This window comes from Candoia aspera, chromosome 4 (assembly GCF_035149785.1).
Source record: "Candoia aspera isolate rCanAsp1 chromosome 4, rCanAsp1.hap2, whole genome shotgun sequence".
Taxonomy (NCBI): Eukaryota; Metazoa; Chordata; class Lepidosauria; order Squamata; family Boidae; genus Candoia; species Candoia aspera.
This window is the reverse complement of record NC_086156.1, coordinates 100,135,067-100,155,663: the sequence shown is the minus strand read 5'-3', so window position 1 is coordinate 100,155,663 and position 20,597 is coordinate 100,135,067. Positions and strand designations below refer to the sequence as shown.

Genomic DNA, 20,597 nt, shown 5'->3' with positions numbered 1-20,597 from the left:
CTCCTCTCCGTGGTTGCATTTAAGTGAAACCCAGTGTGGCATTTGCTTTTTAAAAAACACTTTAGCATTTCTCCTCACATGATAAATTGGAGTGCCACTTGCAACGCTGTGTGAAGCAGGGGGGCCTTGACATCAGTAACTCTTCTCACTGCACAGTTGGACTACTGCATTGCAATCTGCGGGGGCTGCCTTGGAAGAACACCCAGGATGCAGCAGTCCCCTTACTGGAAAACACAGATTCTTGTAAACCATGTTACATCTGTGCCCCAGGCCATGAATTGTGTTTCAGTACCACTTTCTCCTAGTAGATTTGATCCATCCAGTACATGTTTCTGAGCAAAAAATGTTAGTGGTCCCCCTTTGGAGGCTCATAAATTTTACTTTTATGTTTTACCCCTTATTTTATAGACTAGCATCCCCTTAAGACTAGATTAGTGCCTTCCCAGAAGTTGGTGAAAACACCTCTTCCAGAGAGCATATGAGGAATGATGGGCCTGCACCATCAGGGGTATCGTTTTATTAAATTTATGGGTTTTATGTTCTGTTTTTACCATTTTTGCCAGTGTTAACTAGCAGAAGACTGTTTATCGCTGTTACATACAAAATAAATAAAATCCAGACAACCGCAAGATTGAGCAAAGATTTGATGTTTTGTATCTGTTTGCTGTTGCCTAATAGTCTTCTGCATTTTTGCAACCCAAAGATGTGCTATTTATGGCCCCTATTTCAAGAAATTTATTACTGGATGTAGTCTTTTGCAGTACTGTAGTAGACATATGTTTTTTCAGCCAATCATCCTCATGCTATAGAATAACATAAATTACTTTAAAAGTATACACTGAAATGTTATTTAAATTATGTACTATTGTATATCCCACAGTTATGTGGGATATTGTGAATTGCTCACCATAGAGCAAATTAATGAATTAGATTATGATGGCCACCTGTAATCTCAGATATGTCTACCAAGATCTTTCCCTCTTCAAGTTTAGAGATAGTCCCTGCAGGGCTACTAAGGACTTCCTTCTCTGTCCTCTTGAATGAGATGTGCCTCCAATCCCCCACTTAGCGTGCCATGAAAACAGACAAAAGTGAACAAGATGTTCCCTCAATGCCATTTCTCTCATCCTGAAAACAGCTTTCCCTCCACCATCTTCTCCTCCCTTTCCAGAAAACAAGATCTTGAAAATTCCAAAGGTTGTGTGAGTCTCCAGGGCCTCCTTGCCTTCATTCTTCTCCATAATCTCATTCAAGGCGGAATAGCATTTAACCCTTGATGTTCTCACATTTGCTCAGTCATGCCCCATAGCTGTCCCCATTTGAGGGGTGCAAACATGCTGGCTTGAAGCCTGAGCCTCCTGTTCCCCATGGCAGGACCAAATAGGTCAGCTTGGACATCTCCCACTCTGATGGGGCTGCCCTTCCTTCCTTTGAGAAAATGTCCATGTCATCATCACTTGGCCTGGACTAGGGTGAAGAAAATGGCTCACAATGGCTCCATTTAATGAAAGGGGAAGGGAAAACAACTGGGAGGCCCCCTGGGCTTCAACCTATATCCCACCGCTTTCCTTGCTGGGCCCAAGAAAAAATACCATCTGTGGTTGCTGGGTGCCATAGGCTAGACATGCAATCCTTGGAGCGGTGGAAGGGAAATCCATGAGACTGCACAGTTTCTAGCCTCCAGAAAGCTGTGCTGTTCACATCTTCATGCTCTTCATAGGCTCTTGTCCACTTGCTGAATGGGCTATATGACTTGGGTCAAGTTTAAATATTTAAAGTTTATGTTTAAATGTAAGAAAGAAACGCTGATCAAAGGCCTATTTAGCCAAGCATTCTTCCCTCAGCATCTAACCAATGTAGACTGCTTATTAGATACATTCTGTTTTGATTTACTATATTAGTAATCCTTAAACTATATAGTACTGTAAAGAAGCCTATATTGTCCATTCATTACTGTTGGGGGATACGAAGGTTGAAAATAGTAATCTGTCCAAAGCCACATAGTGAAACTATGACAGAGATTAAATTGGAACAAACAACCTCCAGGAACAGCTTGATTCTATGCATATATTTGGATATAAATATTTTGTTGGATTTTCTTTCATAATAACAATGCAAACAGTCAAAACTTATGTCTACCAAGTAGCAGGAGCTTTTGAATTTATGAATTGGCAAAAATTTGAAGAATGATTTCCTCAGTACTCAGATGTTTTACCACCAAGTTTTGAGTTTCATCCCTGAGATTGGAGTATTAATGCATCCATAAAGGTATCTTTTGGATATGAGTTTCTTCTGTAGCTGTGTCAGTGAAACACTCTTAATTGGATCTAGGGTAGGGGATATGTTATAAATAACATGTTTTATTTTTATGCTTGCTTGTAGCTGCATTGGCTCAGCTTATGAAGCTTGGATTGTTTTAAATTTGGTTGTGATGATGCATTCTAATTCAAAATACAAAGACTTAATAATATTTTTATATAATTATTTATTCAGTCAGTCAGTCGCAATATGCATAAGCTGCTTTTAAGGGCCTAGCCATGAAGAAAAATACAAATAGGAGAATTACAAATGTAAATTATGGCACAAATTCTGGTTCTTCCTAATCATATCTTTTTTTGCAGAATTTGGCTAGAAACCTGTTTTCATTTAGTTGTGAAAGAGTGGGTGGATGAAGCATTTAGGAACAGGACTGGTGGGTAAGAATCAGAGAATCTGTACAAGGGTGCCCAATATTTTTGGAGTGAAGACCAACTGATTTTTGTGTGCCTGGGATCAAGATAAAGAACAAGATCAGAACAAAAACTAAATTTGACTTAATTTAAGAAGACTCCTTCAAATGGAGCTTTTTTCCTAGAGACCTGATGTGTATGTCAATGCAGTACAGAAATGATCTTCCTGGAATACTTCCTTTTTTTTCCACTTTTCCAATCTAGTCTACTAATGTAGAATTCCCTGTTGTAGGAGTTTCCAAAGTGTAGACCAGGATTTCTCAACCAGGGTTCGGTGGAACCCTCAGGTTCTGCAAAAGGTGACTAGGTGTCATGAGTAAGGATGGCGAGCAGGGGGCTCCCATCCAGACTGTTAAGCGCATGCGTAGCACTGAGGAATTGGGCAGCCATTCAAAGAGACACAGATTGGGACCACCTTAACCTTTGGGGTTTATATGTCTGGGTTTTTCCCACGCTTCTTCAGTTTGTTAGGATTCCTGTTATGTACAAGCAATAAAACATTAGAGACCAGTTCCTTGTCTCAGCGTGGTTCCTGGCTGTTAGGACACTAGGGGTTCCCTGGGTGATCACGATTTATTTAAAAAATTATTTCAAATTGGGCAACTTCACATTAAAGAAGTAAGTTTCATTCTTTATTTTTAGTTTAACAGTACTGTTAATGCATATATACAGGCCTACACATGAAACAAATATAATAATTTTGTAACTTCTAGTCTATCTTTGAGCCTGAATTTGCCCCGAGGCCTGGAAAATATTTCAGAGGTTCTCCAGGGTCAAAAAGTTGAGAAAGGCTGGTGTAGACCATAATCCCCCATGAGTAACTTCATATCACTCAGGCTTTCACAGGTAGCATGGAATACTTTGCCCAGGCAAAGCAAGGAGCAAAGCCCTGAGCGAGTTTTGGGAGATGGCTAAATCCACAGGTCTAGCTACCTCTCAAAACATCTACTGATCATAGCAGTGCTGTGATTGGTAGATGCTTTACCACCAGCTGGTGGCTTCTGACATGACTTGTAGTAGTATATCCATCATTTTTGGAGTATCTATACAAGTTCAATATTTTTAGCCCATATTTTTCTAAACATTCAAAATAGAAAAGCTTTGTTGGATGGTAAGAGAAAAGTTAAAGATGATCCAACTATAAGTAGGCTGATAAAAGTAAGCCTAACTCAAGATAGAATGATGAAAGTTACATACCATATATACTCATGGATAAGCTGAGAATTTTAAGTGCCAAAATACACCAAAAAAAATGGGTTCATCTTATCTGCGGATGGGCTTATCCATGAGTATATATGGTAATACTTTTTTAAAGGACCTGTCTATCCCGTATATATTTGCGTACAAGCCCATCCATGGATAAGTCGACCCTCAAATTTTTAACCAAAATACTGTGAAAATGCACCATCCATGGATAAGCCAATTGTGAAAATTAAAACAAACAAAAATTTCAAGGGTTGGCTTATCCACGGGTGGCACATTTTTCATGGTATTTTGGTAAAAAAATTGAGGGTCAGCTTATCCATGAATGGGCTTATACGCAAGTATATATGGTATCTTTTAATAATTGACAGAGTTATTTCTTGACCTGTCCAAATCCTGATGAAATCATTAATTTTAATTGAGTTCCACAAATTATTATTTTAGGAGGTTTCAGTATTTCAAAGTTTGAGCATCCAAGTCGCCCAGCTGCTAGTTCATTAAAGCTAAATTTAAATATAATTGCTCCTTATTTAATACGTTTTCCCTTCTGTCACATTAAAAATTATAATGGAGCAACAATTTTCAGAGGAACTTGGAAGCCACAGTAGTGCATTGCTGCAGTACAATTAAAAAACCCATAACATAAAAGCATTGGTGACATCCTGAAGTATTTTTGAATAAGGTGAAAAAGGTGTATCCTGGTATGTATTTCTTTTCTTTCACTGACTCAGTTCTGAAATCCGTTTCACGAGGAAGAGCTTGTCCTGACCCTCCTGAGAGAAAGAGAACACTGAAAGCAATGGAATCTCTCCCACAATTTGATAGAGGATGAGGCCGCTGACCTGGCATATCTAGGTGAGATCTGAGTGAAATCTACCAGAGATCTGGGTGAGCCTGAGGGGGGTCTTCCCCTTTCTGAGATATACCCACCTGGGTTTGAGCTGGGCATCAGCCACAACCCTAGGGTAGAGGGGCAAGGTGGCAGTTGTCATCCACGAAGCCCTAATACTTTTCAGAGATGCAGTGCTGCAGATATCTGGATGTGGGATCCTGTGGCTGAAGTTGGGCTATAGGGAGCAGTTGAATTTGTTGCTACTCTGCCAGCATCCTGCTATGCTGCAACATCCCTGCCTGAGCTGCTCAACTCCATTGCGGAGCTGGTGTAGTGGTTAATGCACCAGGCTAGAAACTGGGAGACCGGGAGTTCTAGACCTGACTTAGGCACAAAGCCAACTGGGTGACCTTAGGCCAGTCACTTTCAGCCCTAGGCAGAAAGCAATGGCAAACCACTTCTGAAAAACCTGCCAAGAAAACTGCAGGGACTTGTCCAGGCAGTTACCAGGAGTCAACAAAGGCAAAAATAAAAATATTGAGTAAACCAAAGATTAGCATGCTGCACAAACCAGGCCATTATAACTAATTCAGCAAACAATAATTTAAAAAATCCTGGCATAGTGTCATGTATGAATTTAGCATGCTTTCCTCCTCGTTTCTTTTTTTTTTTAAATGCTTTAAAGATGACAGGAAAGTGGAAGCATATCTTTAAAAAGTCAGATCATTTCTCTAGCTAGCTAATACTGTTTATTCCAATTGGCTTCCGCAGTCTCACAAGACAGGAGCTAAACCTGCATTTTTCTACTCCTGCAGAATTAATGTTAGAAGTTTTTAAGCTATAGCATAATGACTAATAATCTCGGAAGCTTTAAACACACATCTCTACTGGATGATCTTTGAGGTCCTTTCCAACAATTATTATAACAAAAGAGAATCAACCTGCATCCACAGAACCATGATTAATATATCATCGCCCTCTCCCCATCTTTTCTGCATGCCTATTGCCCATCCTGAACCATCCAGTCCTGGAGTTAGTTTTCCACCACCCCACATCCACTCTTGGATCGCTGTTAATGATCCACTCACCAGACGGAGCTGTCCTTTGAGACCTTTGACCATGGAACTGTATGAGTTGGCCAGGGCCTTGAGATAGAACATGAGGATGCTTGAAGAGGGGATGGAGACAAACAGAGAAAAAGTGAGTAATTGTGGTATTGCTCCAGATGCTACAATCCTTAGGATGGAAGACTCTAGGCCTAGAAGCTGGGCCCCTTCTCTTTCCCATGCCCTATCCTCTAGGTCCCTTCAGAAGACTCAACTCCTCACCTCAGAATCAGGAACAAGGGCACAGCAAAGGCAACTGAGCCCAGAAACCTCAAGAAGTCTTGGGTAGCCATTGGTAACTCTGACACAGCCTTGCTGACAACATTCCACATAGTGGGTTCATCTCGGAATGGGCCACATGCTTTTGAAGGGGGCAGGCTGTGGGGAAAAACTGGGAGTGAGATGGTAGCTAGCAGGGAAGGGAATGAAAAAACACATGTTATTCACTTAAATGTGATATTGCTCTTCCTCAGACTGGCCACCCATTTCACTCTGATTCATCAAAACATAACATGGTTTGCTTGTTTTTGAATCAAGAGTGTTCTGTGAATGCAGTCATTGCGGTATATAAACCATAGTTTAAGGCTTGCTCTTTTGCCTAAAGGTAGCCAAATGGGGTTTATTTGAGTAAATGATAATTAAGCAGCTTTGGTTTAGCAGCAGATGAACCACCCTTTTAATCTTCTACTTTTAGAGATGCTGACAATGTTGCTACACCTACAGGGTAAATAGATTCCTGGCTCCCATCATAAGATGCCCCAAAGGTGAAGACTAACAAAAATATTCATTGGAGTTTGCTCCCTGTTAAGGTTAGAGGACACTCTAATACTTACACAAAGATGCTGTATAGGGCTGGAACACAGGATATGGTGAGACCCAGGAGCAAAATCAAAAGGAAAAAATAGTTGGAGCTTGAAGCACGGAATGTACGTTCAGCTGGACGGCAGTTGGCGTAAAGGGTGAGCTGGAAGAAGAAGGGGACAAAACCAGCCAAAGCTCTAGAGCAGCGTTTCTCAAACTCAGCAATTTTAAGATGTGTGGACTTCAACTCCCAGAATTCTGGTGGGGGAATTCTGGGAGTTGAAGTCCATATATCTTAAAGTTGCTGAGGTCAGGAAACATTGCACCAGAGTCTTGGATCACATCCTTTTTCTGTTAAAAATACTCCCAAGCGCTTGGAAACACTTGGTGTCTTTTTATTCACTACAGTATCTCAATAACATTGAGACATGATCATCACTACTTTTATATTTTTATTGTTAGAAAGGTATGCTCAAAAAAGTGTACAAAAAAACAATTTTAATCCTTGAAAAACTGTAAGGTTACTCTTTCAAGGTTTTTAAAATAATAATAATAATTATTATTATTATTATTATTATTATTTGTCATTGTTGTCTTCCTTTTTAGCCATCTTTCAAGTTGCCCATGAGAGAGATCTCTGGGGTGAAGATGCTCCATTTTGGTATCCTGTCAGTTGGACTATTTCTGAACATGGGTATAACTGAGATAACTCCTGGATGCAATTCTGTTATTACAGTCAATCTCAATATAAGTAGTTTTAGCCTTCCTGTGGAATTGATTTCCTGGCCTGGTCTACCTAGTAGGGCTGACATCAATCTTGCAAGTCTGATTATATTCTTCTTCCTCCTCCTCCTCCTCCTCCTCCTCCTCCTCCTCCTCCTCCTCATAGTTCAGTGAGTTAGGGAGGTCTCTGCATGAAGCACTTCCTAATGTTATCTCATAGCTCTGGACTTAAAAAATGCTTCACCCCCTTTTGCCTAGGTAACAGTTCCTGCATATCTCCATCAAGATCATCTCCAAGGTCAGCTAGCTGGCTATCAGTGCTTGTTAGAGCGAGAAAAGATGAAAGAGAGAATTCAGTAATTAAGGAGGGACTGGCACGGAGGGGGCAGTGCTGGGTTTTTTATAATAAGCATTCTACCTCAGAAAGATGTGTGATCGAGAGACTCTGAATTAATAACTGGGAACCAGTTCATCACAACAGTGCTCTGTGAGGCAGGTCAGGTTTTACACGGACTGATGCCTCTGCAGAAACCGGAGGGTTATTTCCTTCTACAGCCCAAGCCTAAATGGCCTTGGAGGGCAGTGACCAAAGTGGAAGGGTTGTGCCCACAGCAGCCTCAGCCAGCCAAGACACACTCAGCAGATGCCAGCCGCTGACTATGTCACCCCCAAGATCATGAATGAAGTGTGGTAGAGTGTTCATATGCCAAGACCTGTGCCAGGATATGACAGCAAACACTACCTTAAAACCAGAACAGCTAAGAACAAACTTGGGTTGCTTCCATGGTGGGTTGGTTACATTCAGACTTGCAAGACTGATATCAGCCCTTTGAGGTAAACCAGACAAGGAAACCAAAGGTATGAATGCTAATTCTACTTCTATTGTAAGGTTACAGTAACAGGATCTTGCAAGTCTGAATGTGCCTCTCTTTTCCCTGCCTTTATCCTAAAGAGAACTAGGGAGGGTGAGGTCTGAGATGTTTTCTCAAATTACATTTCTGTCCCAGACTCAGAGTTCTCTTGTCTGACTGTTATCTTTGCCGTGGCTCTTCCTTCTGTTTCTCAAGGTTATTCTCACAGCCCATTACAATATCTTTCACCTTTCAATCCAGCAATCCCATCAACACTTGCACCAAGTCCCTGGCAAAGCATTCCACATGGAAAGGTTTTCTTGAAGACAAAACAATTTGTACGCCCCTGTGCTTGAATCTCCCACAATAACTAGGACCCAAATTTCCATTGTCCTTTCTCTGCTCCACCCTGTAGTTACACTTCAGGGCTATCTGTGTTGTCAGAGCTATTGTAGAATCACCTTTTTCAGGTAGAAGACAACAATATATTTGATGGTGTTGAGCACCGGCAGAAGAGGGCAGAAAAGGGCTCCTGTCCAGCACAAGGTCTGCCCGTACACCAGGTCCAAAATGTTGCCAGGCACCATGAATTCCTGTTCCCCCCACCATTTGATCAAGGGGCAGGAGGGCAAGTAAGTCACCAACATCCTAGAAAAGGGAAGAAAGGGAGAGAAGATACAGATTTTGCTGGTGCCCTCGATTTTCATGTGAAGCCCAGATATAGCCACATGTTCTTCCAATCATTCATTTATTCCTTTGCTCTTCCCCCAAGGAGCTCTCCCCTTCCCGTTTTGTCTAAACAACCTTTTGAAATATGTTAGGCCAAGAGAGAACTAGTTGGAAGTCACCCAGCAGCTTTAAGTGAGAACTTGAATCAAAGATTCCTCAATTTTAGCCAACTTTTTACTGGAGTGAGTTTCAGAACTTATAATGGGTTGATTATTTTAAAATGTGTACAGATTTAAAAAATAGCTACATACATGTACAAAAATGGATTAAAGATAGGAATTTCCTGGAAGAAAAAAGAACCCCAAATAAATACCCACAACATGACTTGACTTGACTTGACTTGACAAGCAAAGATTACTTTTACACTCAGGAGCTAGTGTAGATGTTGAGGCAATATCTCTGAAGTTGGATTAAGGAAATGAACCCAAACTAATCATCCCCCCACCACCATCATTAGACATGACAAAACTTAATGACTTACTTTCTGGGAAACTCCACAAACAGTATCACAAGCAGTGTGATCACTAAGTCAAAGATCATCAACTTGTACATTTCTTGCCCCACCGAAGTCTCCCAGCACTAGAGGGACAGATAAGTTTTTCTCAGATTCCTCCAATACCAAACTGCCCGTAAAAATTTGCATTTCCCATTGCCCATATTCCAGAAAGCCATGTCTCTTGCAAATAATCCAGGAACTAATTTCAAATTTAAATTTTAGTTCTTGTTAGGAGAATGAAGGAATCTGAATTGCATCTCTTCATTCATCTTGGGTTTAGGGTTAGGATTAGGATTACAGGATGGGTCAAGTTTGGAGTTAGATGTAGGATTAGGTTGGTTTGGTTTGGGCTTCATGTTATGTAAAGTTATGTAAACCTAGCTGCAGTCCAGAAGCCATTGAAATCAATGGGGCTCAAGTTAGTCATACCTAACAACTTACTTATTTATGCTTTAAATATATAATTTAACTTCCATTAATTTCAATAGCTGTATTCCAAATATGCCTAGATCTGGCTTTAATTATGCAATTACTCTGTTTCATTTTCTGAATTTTAGAAAATGGGAATCTAGATGACATCATCATACTCTCTGTTATCTCTCCCACATAGATGGCTTTTCCAGTCATTTTTTTTCCACAGGAAATCTTTCAAGGAAAATATTAAATAGCAGCACAGTTTGTTTTGATTGGGCATTCTAGAAGTTTCTTCCTCCAACATAAAACCACTATTTCCCTTTTAATCTTACCGGGTGAAGATGATTATTATAACCACAGTTCTGACACTCTGATTTCTGCAGGTCCCCATTACAGGTGATCTGGCCCCACAGTGTGATGAGGACCACAATTAGGCTAGCAAAACGCAGGAAAACATTCCTGTCAAAGAGATGGACACATCAGGTTGCATAATAACCAAGAGAGGGGAAGGGGAAAAAAATCATGTGAGCTTCTCTAGGTCCATTAAGAGCAGCTGGATGTGTAGAAGCCCACTAAGGGTGCTGTTGGAGATAGATATGAAACTAGATATGGTTTAATATTTGCTCCTCAAGGTGCATCAACAGGTACAAACTTAGAGCGACCAACTGAAGATGTCAGCAATACACATCACATCCCTGGACTCAGTTCTCAGTCTTTCCACAATGTGCAAGGTGGGAAACACTGATCAAGATGCTCTCTAGCTCCTAAAATTCAGGGTCTGTCATGTTTCCCCTTTCAATGTTCTGTTAACATTGTAACGTTTCACATGTCAAGTCATTTTCCGTGTATACTCGCTTGGCTCGTTCGGGGTTTTTCCATTCCTGTGCTCTGCTTTGTTTTGGATCTTGTTTTGGATGTATGTTTGGGTTTGCAATCCTGTTCAAGGTTACTTTCCCAGGCGCGTGTAACGGTTCCTAGCACCTGGGAGGGGGTGCGTGCTGACGGGTGCTTGGGGCGGGACTGGATTGAAGGCAAGGCTTTTAAGTTTGTATTTGGCGCGCTTTTGCTCATTCTCAGCTTTCTCTGTATTTGCATACTATTCCTTTAATAAATCAGTTATCGTTAAGCTCGAGCTTGTGAGACTGAGTATTTGGGATTAGGCAACCATTACAGGGTCCTCCAGAACTGCAGGAAGCAAAAGAGATCATACCACTCTGAAAAGCAGATCTTCCAGGAGAAGAGAATATGTAGAGTATATATCCCAGGAACAACATCAGAGCTCTCTGTCCAAAAGAATGCAATGCTAGGAACAGCTAAGATACTGTGCAGAACCTTCAAACTCCCAGCCACTGGTAAAGGACCCGAGGTTGAGGAAGGGATTTATTTATTTATTGACAAGAAGAGAAAAGCTGTTTACTTGGCATCAACTTAATCTAGTCCAGTCTATTTATAATTTACAACAGAATTGGAGGACTACCAGTGTCCCTCAAAATGTTGCTTAGTCAGAAGTCCCAGATGCCCTCAACCCAACAACAGTACTGGTGAGGGATGCTCAGATTTGTGGTTCATTTGCACTTAGAAATCTATTATCCCTTCATCTCTGAGCAAAAGAACTCGGGATGGGTTTCCAGCTGTGACCAAAGGGGAATTGATAATGGCACTATGAGAAGTTCCATTCTGGAACATTTTAGAATATGATGGATCTGTCTAGTCCTGCCTATCACAGACGGAGTAGCACATCTGCCTTGGTGAGAAAGGAGCTTGCTCCTCTGCATAAAATGGCTAAAAATGAAATCATCTTAAGAAATCTCTTTCCATATTTCACTTCAGCCCGGTGGGTGCCCTGTTTTCCACTGTGGCCCCTGATTGGTGGATTCCCCTGTTTCTTTATCCCTCCCATCTTTGCTATGAAAGCAAACATCAGTAACTTTTCTTTCTGTGGGCAGGTCTTTGTGGACAGGTGGTTTACACTGATGGACCTTCTGTATCAGCACTCCTCTGTTGAATCCTTCTTGTATTTGATACCTTCCCATCTGGTGTGTCCACAGTGGACCCATTAAAAATGAAATGAAACCACCATAGCTTTACTTTTCTCCCCGTATAGCAGGCACACCTAGCATTTTTTGTACCTGAGAAGGGTGATTTTGATTTGAAAGCTGAGTGGGTATTTCTCGAGCGGAACAAGGACCTCGAAGATCATCGGGATAAGGAGATTGGCAGCTGTGATGACAATGGATGGGAGATAAGCCACCAGCAGTTCCAGGAAGTACTGACCTTTCTCAGAAGAGTCTGTCTGTACCAAAAGACAGGAAGTTTTATCTGGGCATGCATGTTACAGAAAGAAAAAAATATTATTGAATAGGAGCTGCTTTCTTTGCAGATGAGGCAGGTGAGCCAGAGAGAGAACTGGCTTCTTATAGGCAGAACTTTAACTAGTAAGGCAAGGCCTGACAGAGCTGTCACACAACTGGCCAAGATGTAAGTCCTTGATACGTCAAGGCTCTGCTTGGATTTTCAGCACCACAATCGCTGTCCAAGCCCAGCCAGAACTGGTTTTGTGATAACCCAAATGCCTCCACCACAATATGGGGGACTGGTCAGAAAGGGGTGGGGCCTTATGTATTGGGGGGAGCACAGTCTACCACAGGGCCACAGACTTACTTTTCCCAGCAGCCCCTGGGAAAAGCTCGTCGCCAGATAGATGCAGTAGAAGGAGCCTCCCAAAAGCACTAAGACCAGGACGTTGAGAAGGCTTCGCAGGAGATAGAGGCCAACACGCTGGGACGTGGTCAACTCTGCCTGGCGCTTGCAGAAAGCGGCTTCTTCCAGGTCCATCTGGAATTGGGGAGGAAGGGATGAGAAGCATCTGGAGCAGCCCAGAACAAAGGCAATCAAACCATCTTGCAGCTCTTGAAGGATTAGCTTTGCCCAGACCCTCACTGAAGAGTCACATTTGCACAAGGCACAGAGCCATTTTTTGTTTGGGCTTATGTTGCTTTGTGACCTTGACCGTGGCTGTTTTTAAGCCCTGTGGGAACTCCGTCAACTGTAGCTTTCCCAACAACCTAAAACAAACCAAGGCCTCGTTCTATAGAGTTCTATATATATGTGAACCCAGCCATTATTTTAAAAAAAATAGTGTCTTTACTGACATTATCCTATGATAGCAAAGCAATCATGCCAGAAATCGAAATACAGTTATCAATGTTCTAGCTTCACACCTTCCAGACAAGTCAGAAATCCGTCATCCTTGGAAAATAACAAAATGGAAAATGATCCCTTTGAGATCCCACCTGTCATGCAAATGCTAAAAGTTGCATCTTAGCGGGCAGGGAGTGGGGGCAGGAGCAACTGTAGTAATTGTGAAAAGTGATCCAAAAGTATTTTTTTTTCCTCGCCTGTTTCCAGATGCATAAATGGGGACAAAGGGTCACTCCTTGAATTTCTTAGTCCTGTAGTTGCTTAGAGCCATAGAAGTTGTGCGGGAGAGAGACATTTGGATCATCTAATTACCTTTTTCATGACCAGGTTGTTATAGCAACAGAGGGGGGTGAAAGAACATTGTGTCGGAGAGGCTGACAGGCCACCTTTCTTGGGGTAACTGTAGATAAATGTTTGAAAGAGGTCCCACTAGAATCTGGGCCTGAGAATCATTTTCTGTTGCAAGCCACATTCGTTCAGGATAAATAGCAGTACTTCTTTTCTTCCTTCTTGTGGGGAAATTGGTTGGCCCAACCCACCTAGAGTGTGCCATGTTGGGGAGGTCTGCTCCACGTGCCATGAGACTTCTGATTTTCACATCTGTCCTTACCCGTAGCTCGTAGCGAATGCTTTTGTGCTTTAACTGCACCATGTCCTTTTGCATCAGGTTGAAATCCCAGCCAGCAAAGACTTGGTTGCTGTAGGATGCAAGGGATGTGTCTTCACTAACCAGGCTTTGTTTGAGACAGAGGACTGACCTGAAGATGGATGGAAGACAAGAAGGCAGGTATTTAAACGGGAGATTCCAGACATGTGGGCCCATCTGGGGTGGAAGGCTGCTTATAAAGACCAGAACGGTCCTCACCTCCGAACAATCCAGGCTAGGCAGAAGAGGAGGTAGAAGAGTGTTGTGAGGAGATAAGCAAGGGGGATGTCATAGGAGAAGCTGACAAAGCTGACAGCCAAATTTGGATAGTAGCCATAGAACAGGTAGGTTTGTTCTATGAATCCCTGCAAGGAGAGAGACATTCACATCACATGTGCTGGTCACTGTGGCCACTTCCCAGGGTTGTTTTTTTTTTTACTTGGGGATATACTCTCTTACCTTGCCTGACAGAAGATCCATAAGATAGGAAAAGTAGCTGACCAAGCCTTGAGGGGTCGGATTGTATTGTTGACATCGTGCGTTCACTGGAAGGAATTAGGGAGCAAGAGTTAGCTTTCTTTCCAACATGGATGGGCTCAAGGGCTGCATGTAGGCCCTTGGTTTTTACAAGGGTGGGTCACAGCACATAACCTAGTCCTGCTCAGAAAAGAAAAAACAAATTAAGAATATGGACAAGATACCATGAGCTCTTAGCAAAGATTCCTCAAAAAAACATGAATCCACCTTACAGGTAGTTCTCACTTAATGACCATTCGTTTAGTGATGGTTCAGACTTACAAAGGTGCTGAAAAAACCAACTTACGACTGTCGTAGCGTCCCCACAGTCACATGATCACAATTTGGGCTCTTGGCAACTGGTTTGCATTTTTGACCTTCCCGGCCGGCTTCTGGCAAGCAAAATCAATGGGGAACAGCGTGATTTCCTTAACAATCACACAGTTTGCTTATCAGCTGAGGTGATTCACTTAATGATTGTTGGATTAACTTAATGACCACCTTGCTTTGCAACTGAAAGTCCAGTCTCAATTGTGGTCATTAAGCGAGGACTACCTGTACTTCCTTTGGTGGGGAATGTATGATTCTTGGCCGCTGAAATAGCCTTTTCCAACCCACTCATCTAAATTCTCCTTCGCGGTATATTTGCAAGCTGTTTTTCTAACAAGCTTTTTAGTGATGTCATTTAGATGATGTTAGTCTCTGTATCTTAATGGTTGTATAGCAATTCCTCCTTTAGATGGCAATGCACACCATTTCTTATTTCAAATAGCCTTACAACCCCATCCCAGCTCTTTGAAAAGCAAGGGGTAATTACCCAATTTGCTTCAAAATGTAGTAATTCATGCTTTATTGTTCGACTGACTGAAGGATGGATGTTTTAAACATTTGTATGCTGTACCTCAAAACTGAGTTTATTTACTTCAGAATGTGGTAAATGTACACTTTTTATTACTTCTACAACAGCACCCTGCACATCTGCTCTATAATTCTTCCCTGTCAGCATCACAGAAACATTTTATTCACAAGAGCCCATATGGCAAGCAGAAATTCAATAAGATTCTCCCTCCTTGAAATACAGTGTGATTAAAGCTATGCCTTATACTGGTGTAGGTTTTCACAGCTGGTATCTTTTGGGCAGTGTTGGGCTTCAGGGTTTAGTAACCGTGGTCTAGACCAGGGTTTCTCAACCTGGATTCCGTGGAGCCCTTGGGTTCCATGAGAGGTCATGAAGGGTTCCCTAGGAGATCATGATTTATTTAAAAAAATTATTTCAAATTTGGGCAACTTCACATTCAAGAGGTAAGTTTCATTCTTTATTTTCAGTTTAAGAACACTGTTAATGCATACATACAGGCCTACCCATGGAACCAATATAATAATTTTGTAACTTCTGGCCTATATTTGAGCCTGAATGTCCAGGGGTTCCCTAACGCCTGAAAATATTTCAAGGGTTCCTCCAGGGTCAAAGAGTTGAGAAAGGCTGGTCTAGACAACAGATTTCCTGACATTTTGCTGGCAACGGTGGCTGGCATTTTCAGAGGCAAGGTGGTCTGATACACCTGTGAAATTTCTGCCTCCTACTCAAGCCATAATAGAATCATAGGGTTGGAAGGTACCTTGAAGGTCTTCTAGTCCAACCTCCTGCCCGAGGCAAGAATCCTCACACTATCCCAGACAAATGGTTGTTTAAGCTTTGTTTGAAAACCTCCAGTGATGGAGCCACTATGACTCCAAGAGGGTCTTGTATGGGGCTTGTCTTACATTGCATTTTTTCCGTGTAAGCCATCAAGAGTCATTCTTGATTGCAGTGGCATAGACATAAAATAAATATATTTTATATTGATTGCTCAGAACACATGGTCTGATGTCTTGGGTCACTCACTCACCCAAACTGCTGTTTGGTTGGCTTGTCCAATTGAGGTGTAGAGCTTCAAAGGCAGCATTTGGAGCAATCACAAATCCCACCACCAGCAAGGAAGCAGCAAAATTCATCAGGACCAAGAAACGCAAGAAGTTAAAATAGGATTGGATCCCTGTTCCAAAGTGGCCTTTGGGACAGAATACAAATGGTCAAAAGACAAGCTCAAACTCCTAATCCATCATTCTCCCCAAAATGGTCCTTAAAAGCCTTGCCCATGCCTTCAATGTGGTGCAGAGTGCCCCGCCACATCGCAGCAGAGGAGACGGCTATGCCTGCCTGACTCCGGAGACGGCGCAGTGTCTTCAACTTCTCTGCATGCCAAAGTTGCCAACCGCTCAGTTGCTTTACAGCCTGCTTCTGCAGCATTCTTGAAGTAAAAGGTGATTAAATGAGAAGCTAAGAAAACTGCAATTTAAAACAAATGTGTAGCATTGCCTTCCCACCCCCCTCTCAAATTATGTACAACCCCTCAGCTTTTATAAAACCTTCCATCTCCATGGAAGAATCCAATCCACACTTAAGAAAAATATTCAGAATAGGGCTCCTAATCTCTTTGATCAAGATATTCTTCAACAGGCTGCACTTCACTTAGAAACCTATCTGACTCCTCGCTAAGTCCCTCACCCCCCAAGCTAGAACTAGATCTTTGGATCTCTTCCCAAATTTTCTAGATTCCCAATTGACTTTGTTCTGTTCCACAAGAGCCTCCCAAAAAGATGGGGTCCACTTAACTTCTCTTGAGATGGTGCCCTTCAGACACATCAGACTGCAAATCCCATAATTAGCCATGACTGTGCTATCTGAGGACACCAAGTCTGGGGTGGCATTTTAATTACCCCCTTTTCAATGTTCCCCTCCATAAGAGCTTCTTGGCAAGAATCAAGAGCCTTGCTACCTGAGCTTGCGTTTCTCCTCCAGGCAGAGAGGCATCTCCTTTAGAGGTCGGATTTCTTCCCCTTCTTCCAGCAACACCTCTGGGACCAATCCGTGGGGGTCCACCATGGGCACTGGTGCCCCCTCCCAAGCCGCTTCCCAAGCTGCTGCCTTTTTGCCACGAAAACGTAGCGTCTGATTGCTTGGTAGATGGAGAAAGAGAGATGGGGAGACCTGGAGGCCCCCGCCGGACCCTGCCAACAGGATCCAAAGTAAGACATCAGTCCAGAGTAAGTCATCCTAAGCAGTTCATATGCATTTGGAGACCTGAATATAAACTACAATTATTTGTTCAACTTCAGATTGATTAAGCGTGCACCCATAGGCTGTTCCACAATGTTTACAGAACAAGGCAGAATCAACATTAATCTTTATGGTTAATACAGAGCATTCACCATGCTAAGCGAGGCACTTTTAAACTGTTGTTTGTCATTGATTTCAGATAGCTAGCTGGCCTATAACTTTAAGGCTGCCATAACGAAGAATCTGCAGTCTTGGATCCAATACCAAGGACACTTTGTCCTCATCAGAATCTAGACAATAGGAACTCAGGACCTTGACGATATTTTCCTGCAGAGATGAATATAAAGAACTATGAAGCAGATCATGTGGCAGATCCACCATTTTGGACTGGCAGTATATACAGAACTGGTGCAGGATATGATGATATTGCCTACTGACCTGTTCCCTTGGCATTCTAGGTCTGTGAAAGCCTAGTGCAAGTGCTATAAAATTATATTTAGTTACATTTGTTGAGTGGTTTGTTTCAGCCCACCCTACCATGGAGGAAATCTTGAGACTGATGGATTGCCTGTCAGCCCCAAAATTGTATGAAGCAATCTGATCTCTTAAGTTCCCCAGGTGATTCAACATAGCTTATCTACAAACGAAAGCAAATTGAGACACAATAGAGTGCAGATTGCCACATATTCTGAAGTTTAAGGGCTCCAAAATCTTGGTTAGCTAGATTATCCACTGGTGAATTTTTATAAAAATATATACAACTATAATAGGAGGCAATGTGGCGCTCATGAATACTAAATTAGTATTTCTAGAAGGTTATTTTACTTTCAAAAAGTTAAATAGGTGATGTAGACTAAAACAAGTTGCCAGCCCCCAACACTATCTTTATTCACAAAAACACCTCTGAGGCCTATGTGGGGATCCAAAACATTCTTAAAAAATGAAGAAGTTGCAGATGAGTGATTTGCTTTGAAGTGTGTCTATCTGCCTAGCCAAAAAGAAAAAAATAATAATAAAAAAGACAAGCTGGGGTGGTAGGGAGCATTTTGAGGGGTTAAAGTTGGCAGGAAATAAGCTCCCTCAGTTGGGCTTAGGGAAAAGGATGTTCTCAGATATTCTCCTGGACATGCCCAACTGTCTTGTGCATACCTAAGAACCCTTCCCCATGTTAGGGGTTTGAGGATTGGGGTTGTGGTGTGTGTTTTGTAAGAGCACCCAAAAAATTCTCTGATAATTCCAAATACACACATTGATCTAAAATATTTGCCTATCCAAAAGCAAGGTAAACACCAGCCACAGAGAAGCACCTCATTTCCATTTTAAAATGCATCTCACTTGGGAGATCAATTTAAGCAGATGGGAAAGGGCCCAAAGCTTATTAAGGCCTACTTCATAACGAATTGTACAATCACAGAGTGACCCAACCAAAGGAATTAATCTCAAAGTAAGCCACATTGAACAGATAGAAGTAATCCATCTGATTTGAAAGAAAACAAATATTTCACAGATACATACTATTCTTTCCCTAGGTCCCAGCTTGGACCTACTGTAGAAGTTTGTAGTACCACCACCATTATCTTCTCTAAACACTCTTGTGGAGTGTTTTTCCCCTTGCCTTTCTGATCCATCTAAGCAGGACTGGGCAACTCATAGCCGTAGCTCAATATGTGACCCCAGAATACTTTTTCTATAATTTCCAGAGCCTCTTCTAGCCTTGGTGTCAAAGTATAGTACTGTACAGCAAGTGCCAGATATAGACAGCACTGTTTAATTCCATTTCTTAATATGGAAACAGAAACAAACCTGTAATGTACACTTAAAATAGGTGAAACAGAGTGTGAAAAATCAAAATAAAATACCAACCCATCACAAAACTATTTTGAGATCCTGAAAGATCTTGTGCCTTGGCTTTCCCCATGATGCTTTACCATCCTATCCACAACACTTAAGTGTGGTTGCTGATCATTCAGAGTATCGTCCAAATTTGCATCTCAGTGATTATAATGTGTTTGGGTATGCTATAGGTTCTAGAAAATTTCCACATAAGAGAATTCAGACATCCAAATGGGACAGAGTTTCCAAAACAATTTTCCCCAGTTTATAAAAAGTTGCTCCGCAACTGTACGTACAGCAGAGCTCTTCGCATTTAATCAAAATCACAAACAGTCACTTCCTAGGATTCTGTCTGCAGACAGCATAATAGTCCAAGATCAGAGAAGACAGCGTTGGTGGTGGAGGAATCTTGCTAAAGAAAAAGGAAATGCCGGAGATTTGTGGCCGTCAGCCCCTCCCAGATCAAAGCAGCAAAAGAAGGTGCCCAAATACCTGCTTCATCTTCTCTGCTCCTCAAACTGCGTTCCCTGAAATCTTCTTCCATGGCTGCAAATGATCCACAATATCACTCAATGCATTTCATACTCTCATTGTGAGCAGAGGGAACAAGGAACAAGGAAGTAGGATACAAAGCTGGGCATGGATTAATGATTCTTTCAGGTAATTTGCCCCAACACTGTAACCAGGGAACGGATATGTTAAGAGTCCTGCAAACGTGTACAGTTGTAAAGATTTCACTTTAATACAGTTCTTTTGAAAACTATAGCAACTTCAGGAATGAAAGTGTGAACAAGAGTTTGAAGTAGAGCTTTTTGGAAATTCAATTATTGTACAAGGTGTACAGCAGTGTTTCTCAACCTTGGCAACTTAAGACGTGTGGACTTCAACTCCCAGAATTCCCCAGCCAGCCATGCTGGCTGGGGAATTCTGGGAGTTGAAGTCCACACGTCTTCAAGTTGCCAAGGTTAAGAAACACTGGTATACAGTATCAATCTAGCCATTTCCCCTCACAAATATATGAGCTTTCTTTCTGTTTTCTGTGCCATTCACTTTACATTCTTGAGTGCGCATTTAAACACTGTTGGGGTATGGGGGTTATGTGTGAAGTGGCCCACAGGCTTTGATAAAAAGGCATTAAATTCTCCTTCAAAATATCACATTTCCTGATGGGGTCACTCTATGACCAGCCAGATGGAGTATCTGAGATCAGTTCAGCTTGGTCAAGGAGTGGTTCTGCTGGCTTTCAGAAGGAGGAAGGTTGGCCCGAACAGGATGACAGGTCTGAGCTGGGCAAATTTGGTTTGAGCAAGACAAAAATTGCAATGAATATTGGTATTGGTTCAATTTACTGAATGAGGCAGGGAAGTGAGATAGCTGAAGGATATAAGAACTGCTTTACAGGTTTGAGATTGTGTCA

General features: G+C 41.9%; 1 protein-coding gene across 3 annotated transcripts; it reads right to left on the bottom strand.

The window, feature by feature from the left end:
- Positions 1 to 4,326: 4,326 nt before the first annotated feature.
- TMC4 (transmembrane channel like 4) lies at positions 4,327 to 19,802 on the bottom strand. Of its 3 annotated transcripts, XM_063301226.1 has the most exons (17): positions 19,673 to 19,759; positions 17,885 to 17,984; positions 17,067 to 17,298; positions 16,390 to 16,538; positions 16,137 to 16,298; positions 14,191 to 14,276; positions 13,951 to 14,096; positions 13,696 to 13,843; positions 12,546 to 12,719; positions 12,014 to 12,177; positions 10,217 to 10,343; positions 9,456 to 9,553; positions 8,707 to 8,893; positions 6,704 to 6,834; positions 6,093 to 6,248; positions 5,853 to 5,931; positions 4,327 to 4,705 (listed from the first exon to the last, which is right to left on the bottom strand). In XM_063301226.1, the coding sequence occupies exons 3-17, from the start codon at positions 17,171 to 17,173 to the stop codon at positions 4,652 to 4,654; spliced, it is 1,968 nt and encodes a 655-aa protein (XP_063157296.1). In that variant the 5' UTR covers positions 17,174 to 17,298; positions 17,885 to 17,984; positions 19,673 to 19,759; the 3' UTR covers positions 4,327 to 4,651. The 3 variants fall into 3 exon arrangements, with proteins under 3 accessions (XP_063157296.1, XP_063157295.1, XP_063157297.1); XM_063301225.1 differs by lacking the exon at positions 17,885 to 17,984 and having other exon boundaries at positions 19,673 to 19,800; XM_063301227.1 differs by lacking the exons at positions 4,327 to 4,705; positions 5,853 to 5,931; positions 17,885 to 17,984 and having other exon boundaries at positions 6,099 to 6,261; positions 19,673 to 19,802.
- Positions 19,803 to 20,597: the final 795 nt, after the last annotated feature.